At 37.9% G+C, this 6,356-nt stretch overlaps 1 protein-coding gene across 1 annotated transcript; it reads right to left on the bottom strand.

Moving 5' to 3' along the window:
- Positions 1-2,067: 2,067 nt before the first annotated feature.
- Positions 2,068-4,259, bottom strand: LOC131875342 (uncharacterized). Its single transcript, XM_059219440.1, has 3 exons — positions 3,732-4,259; positions 2,776-3,489; positions 2,068-2,616 (listed from the first exon to the last, which is right to left on the bottom strand). Exons 1-3 carry the CDS (start codon positions 4,257-4,259, stop codon positions 2,068-2,070), a joined length of 1,791 nt encoding a protein of 596 aa, XP_059075423.1.
- Between the last annotated feature and the right edge of the window lie 2,097 nt (positions 4,260-6,356).

Below are 6,356 nucleotides of genomic sequence, written 5' to 3'. Positions count from 1 at the left end.
TGAAAATGCTACAATCAATCACCAAAAACTGTCAAAAGACTATCTGCTGTTATATTAAAGTTTTCTTTGATGCATACATATAAAAAAGTTGGAATCCTTTTCTTCTTGGCCCTAAATTCCCTTTTATAACACAAGGGAGAAAAAGAAGCCTTAGACCAAACAAGACACATGTCAAAATTTAATTGCATTACAAAATTGACCTAAATCTTATGTCCTTGACATCTGTGTGCAACCTGCATTGAATGATGGCAACTGAAAAGGCATCCTCTTGGGAGCTTGGGCTGTGGATTTGCAAAAGGAGTTCTCACACTTGTACTTTATATCTGCTCCCGTTAGGATCAAAAGTGCAATCTGGCATGTGGTGGTAGATACCTTGGACACTGGCCCTTGATGGATGAGCGCTCTAATCATTCTCCCCAAAATAGACATCCGGCACAAAACTTTTAGAAGTAGCAAAAATGGAATGGCTGTGACTACTCCTCCTCTTCGGGCTGCTCTTCTTGCAAGCAACAATGTCTTTTATGCAACACTTCATTCTCATCAGCTGGCCAAGAAAAACCCCTCAATCTATGCAACTTGTTCATAACTTCCTTTATTTTGTGGGCAAGCACAACTACAACTCCCAAGTCAAATCTATGATACATTTGTTCAACTTCCATAATTTTATCAATAATATTGAAAGATGTAATCACCTTTGGTTTGGATCACCTTCCAAGGATGTGAGAACTACATTTATTGCCTCTTGGAAGCCCTGCTTCCATTCTTCTAGGCTCTTAATTTGCCCATCATCTATCAAAATCATAGGGACATGCCCTTTTTTGAGCCCTTGGAAAGAATCAATCATTCCCATTAATGATTTTCTCTCCTCCTCTATGTTGGGCAACTCTTTATTTAATAAATTATAATTCTTCCATGTTATCCCAACAATTTGAGGTGGTTGGGCCACATTTTTCACTACCAACACAACCTCCTTAAGGCTTTGACCCCTTTGCAGCCACGTAGCTCTAATTGGTTGGAAGAATGAAATTAATTCATCAAGCTGACTCAAGAGCTTAGATGTCAAAGAATATGAAGTATTAACTTCATCTAATTTATCAACGATTTTATTTCAAATCCTTAAAATTGAATCTTTCCTGATTTCAAAATAATTGCTTTTAGCTTCATCTTTGACCCTTTGCACTTAAGTCATCTCTTATCCCGTGGGCCCTTCACACTATTCCTGGTTCATTGCAGGATAAGCTGTCACCGCTTGCTTCCTTTGACCGCTCCTTATCCCGCGGACCTCTTTTCTCGCCATGAAGTTGTCGCGGGATAAGGACTCCTTTGTAATTCTTTCTTTCTTCTTATCCCACGGTGCCAGACCATTGATGCAAATGTGTAGCAGGATAAAATGCACTCTTTAGATATTACTATTTCCTTATCCCACGGGGTTGAAATTCACATTGAAACTACTTGTGGGATAAGGGATAAGGGGAGATTCCTCTTGAAATCTTATCCCGCGCAACCAAGTCACTTGGGGTTGGCACTTAAGTGATCATTTAGAACACGTGGAAAACTTCATGGGTTAAGTGGTCATGCGTGGGGCCTTCCTAGGGAAATAAAGGGCTTAAGACCCAGGGTTTTTTAGTAATACTTAGGAATATTTTGCATATCAAAATAAAATTTACAAACAGTAATTCCTAACGCATGGGTCGGTAATTAGATGAAAAATAATCCTTTCGATCATCACTTAAGACATAGACACCTACTATCATAAGTCAACAACGAGAAATAACATAGCCTGGGAGAATTGAAAGGAGAACCTAAGACAAAAATAAAACCCTTAGGAACCCTAAAACCCTACCTTTCAGGAGACAGGCATTGCATAAAACCAATTTTTTACCATATCCAATAGTGTATCTAGCATGGGGACGTTTGACCCTTTAGGTCAAAGTGAGAAACCAGAACTCTGGGACAACAGACCAATCAAAAAACACCAAAGTATTTACAAAGCCCTAATCTAACTATATACATACCCTAAACCTATTGTGCATGGAGAACATATTAAGAAAATAAATGCTTCAGAAACTATCCATGGATGGGAAGTTCCTGCATTTCACCATTCAGGTTTGTGAGGAAATATGAATCCTCACCATGTCTTTCTATAATAACAAAAGGCCCTAGCCATAGGGCTTCAAATTTGTCATGCTTACCCTTATCTTGAACTCTGGCATTCCAGAGCATCACTAATTCATTGACTTTAAATTTTCTTTTCGATGCCCTTTTGTCAAACAAGTACTTGCTCCTTTGTTGCATCTTCAAGTTCCTTTTGTGGGCATCATTTCTGGCTCCATCTAGTTCTGCAAGTTGTTCCATCCTTTCTCTCAATGGATCTGACATTTCTAGGTCATTCTCATGGATGAACTTATACACAGGCATCATGTTATTCACTGGCATTCTTGATTTAGATCTATACACTATTTCAAAAGGAGATGTTCCTATGCCCTTCTTGATAGTGATTCTATCTGCCCATAACACCATTTTAAACTTCGAGTCCCAAGCCATTTTTTTCTTCTCAAGAGTTCTCTTAATGATCTTCATTATACTCTTGTTGCTGGACTCGACTTGTCCATTTCCCTGTGGGTGGTATCAAGATGCATATGATATACTTATCCCATAAGATTTACAAAATTCTATGAACTCTTCAGATCTGAAGCACAAGGCATTGTCCATGATTAATCTCACTGGTACTCCAAACCTAGTCACAATATTGTTTGTTAAGAAATCAATGACTACCTTGATAGTTACTTGTCTCGTGGGAACAACTTCCACCCATTTAGTGAAGTAATATGTGGCAACCAATATCCACTTGTGTCCACCACTAGATATTTCTGTGATTTCTCCAATAAAATCAATGCCCCATTGATGAAAGGGGGCTTCCACTTGCATTGGTCTAAGAGGTAATGCACCTTCATACTTTAACTTTTCTGCAAACTTTTGACAAGGCTCACACTTCCTAACATAAGCATGTGCATCTTTAAATAATGAGGGCCAGAAATATCCTGCCCTTAAAACCTTGTGAGTTGTAGTGTTTGTTGTGAAGTGTCCTCCACATACCCCATCATGCATTTCTGCCAAAACAAGATGAGCTTGCTCTTTTTCTAGACAAAATAATAGGAAACCATCATTCTCCCTATAATATAAATCTATAGCTTTGAACACATACCTCTGTGATTGCAACTTTAAGGTCCTTTTTTGGCTTTCTGTGAAGCCTCCTTGGTATACAGAGTCTATGAGAAAAGGAATGATTTCAGTGTACCATGGAGTTCTTTGCAGGCTGCAAATGATATCCTTCGAATCGAACAAGGTATTTATTTGGGCAACCTCTAAGTTTTCTTCCGCCATAAGTTTGGCTAAGCCCGTGCCTCTGACCAGTTTGGTGATCTGTATATCAATGTTGAATTCCTGGATCTTGTTGATCCATCTGCATCTTCTGCCTGTTGTCTCTGACTAAATAAAAATATCTTTCACTGTTGTATTAGGCACATAAGCAACAACATGGGCACCTACAAGATAAGGCCTAAATTTTTTTATAGCCTTGACCAGAGCATATGCTTGCTTTTCCATAATATCATATTTGAGTTTTGTTGCTTGGAGGGATTTGCTATAAAAAGCTATGGGTTGTTCAAACCCCTCATCTTTTTTTTGTAGCATAACAATAGCTACAGTATGAAATGAAGCAAAGGAAAAACTTGGAAAGGCTTGCTGAAGTCAGGTGTCTTTAAAATGGGAGCTGCCTTGATAACTCTCTTGATAGCCACAAAAGCTTCTAAAGCTTCATTTGTATAGTCAATAACAACTCCCTTCTTCAACATTCTAGAGATAGGTTTTACTATCTTAGCAAAGTTTGAAATAAACCTTTGGAAAAAGTTTATTTGGCCAAAGAAACATTGAATGGCCTTTATAGTTTTAGGAATGGGTATTTTGTCAATAGCAGCCACCCTCTCAGGATCAATCCTAACTCCATCTTTAGACACAATGTGTCCAAGCAATTTACCTTCAGTTACAACAAAATGACAGTTTTTGGGATTCAGAGAGATCCCATATTCCAGTCCTCTGGTGAATACCTTTTTTAGATGTAGACAATTCTCTTCTGCTTTCTTAGAGAATGTTGTTAAATCATCTTGATAGACAACCATAATAATGTCTATCAAATCTGAAAAAGCTACATCCATAGCCCTCTGAAAAGTTTCTCCAGCATTAGTGAGTCCAAAAGGCATTCTGACATAAACATAGGCCCCCCATGGGGTAGTGAAAGCAGTCTTATATTGTAAATATTCCTTTACCTTCACCTAGTTGTAACCAGAGAATCCATCCATCATGGATAATAACTCACAACCTGTGACCTTTTGCAACATAGCTTCCATGTTAGGTAAACAATAGTTATCCTTTAGTGATCACACATTCAAATTTATGAAGTCTACACACAATCTGATGTCACCATTTTTCTTCCTGATAGGGACAAGATTTGATACCCTTGATGAATTCGTGATGGGTTTAATAATACTGCCATCTCTAAGCTTCATTAATTCCTCCTGCATCTTGGGTCTAAGTACTGGGTTTATGGGCCTTTTCTTTTGCCTAAAAGGCTTGTCTGTAGGATCCAAAGGAATCTCATGTTGGAACAAGTCTTCTCTATAAGCCTTTAGGTCATCATATGACCATGCAAAGACATGCTTGTATTTTTTGAGCAGAGCAACAAGCATAGTCTTGAAATTTGGGCTAACTTTCTTGCCAATGTAGACCTTCCTAGGGGAGTCCCTAAATTAATCTCTTCCAAATCTTCTTTATTCATAGGGGACTGCTTCATTGTGTGATTATCCCGATTGTCAAACACTCTCTCTAAAGCAACCAATCTTTTGGGATTTTATTTGTCTTCAGCTGCACTATATCATTACCAAAGATAGTATCCCTTCCATTTGTGGTCTCCACAAAATCATTGAAATCAATTTCTTGACTGTCATACTCATCTATACAATGCAAAAATTTTAGCAAGTCATCATCATCATTAAAGACTTGCCAATTACAAATATTGTCAGGTATGGTAGGCCTAGTCTTAATTTCCACTTTTCAAATTCCATCTGGGGTAATATCTTCACTTTTCAAGACAACATTTGCTAAGAAATCTGCCATAATGTTTATTGACCTTTCTATCCATCTGATGTTGAAGGCATCAAAAAATTCAAGTGAATCCCAAACAGTTGATCTATATTGCTTTAGCCTATCATTCTTTCAAGAGTACACTGATCTAACTTGTGATACAATCAATTCTGAATCACCTCATATTGATAGTTTCTTCATTCCATGCTTAGTGAGAAGATTTAAACCTAATAAAGATAGTCCAACATACTGCTGCCTAGGTTTTGTTTAGTGATACTATTAGGGATCTTATGCGGCAGTCAGAGAGGGTTGAGCATTATAGGAGTTTGTATAGTCAGGTTGTGCCACAAGAGCGACAAGAACCCTCGTTTGTACCTAGCTCGTAGCATGGGGGGTCTCAGAGATGGGAGGGAAGTCAGGGAGTGATAGGTCCTAGGAGATATCCCAGTGGTGATGGTACAGGTGCAGGTCCGACAGGTGGAGGTGATCCCAGTGCCCGCTTGACAGATTCAAGTGGTAGTCACTCCTAGATTGTGCTCTGATGATGTATTTTTCTCATGTAGATGACACGATGTATATTTTGATATTCTTTTTATCATTGGATACGATGTACTTATTGAAGTATATTGATGATTATGTGCTTCTTATTGATGCACATTTATTTTTTGATATGATATCTAGGGACATTTGGAGATTTTAGTCTTTTGGTTTGATTCATTTTTGACATGTATCAGTGCTTTTCTTTTGGATCGTCATGGGTCACACATGCATGATTATATGATACTGATATGCTTATATATGATTGATAGTTCTGATACTAAATGTAAGTACAGATCCAATAGCCAACAAGATGAGAGGGGGGGGTCAATCATACAAACTTAATCTTCCATAAAAACATCAGATTCAACCTTGGTAACATATAACAAAAATTGTTAAACATGCAAACTCAAAAGCATATAAACATCATAAACCTCATAACACCAGATTTAACGTGGAAACCCAAATAGGGAAAAACCACTGTGGGATTTCGGACCCACTAAGAAATATACTCTTCTAGAGTATGCTCGGTTAAAAACAAATCTTGTTAAAGATTACAAACACATTGCTAGATGTGACCCAGTTAAGGGATTTCCCTCAGATCTGTTAGGATCTTCACCTTGTTAGAAGTGACCTTGTTAAGGGATTTCAAACACTCAATTAGAATGTCACCTTGCTAG

This window comes from Cryptomeria japonica, chromosome 4 (assembly GCF_030272615.1).
Source record: "Cryptomeria japonica chromosome 4, Sugi_1.0, whole genome shotgun sequence".
Taxonomy (NCBI): domain Eukaryota; kingdom Viridiplantae; phylum Streptophyta; class Pinopsida; order Cupressales; family Cupressaceae; genus Cryptomeria; species Cryptomeria japonica.
This window is presented reverse-complemented; position numbering and strand designations above follow the sequence as displayed.

Coding starts and splice junctions, on each gene's coding strand:
- LOC131875342 (XM_059219440.1), bottom strand. CDS start 4,259: ATGCCTTTTGGACTCACTAATGCTGGAGAAACTTTTCAGAGGGCTATG. Junction 3,490..3,731: donor ACTTCAGCAAGCCTTTCCAA/GTTTTTCCTTTG, acceptor ATTTTTATTTAG/TCAGAGACAACAGGCAGAAG. Junction 2,617..2,775: donor CGAGACAAGTAACTATCAAG/GTAGTCATTGAT, acceptor TACCACCCACAG/GGAAATGGACAAGTCGAGTC.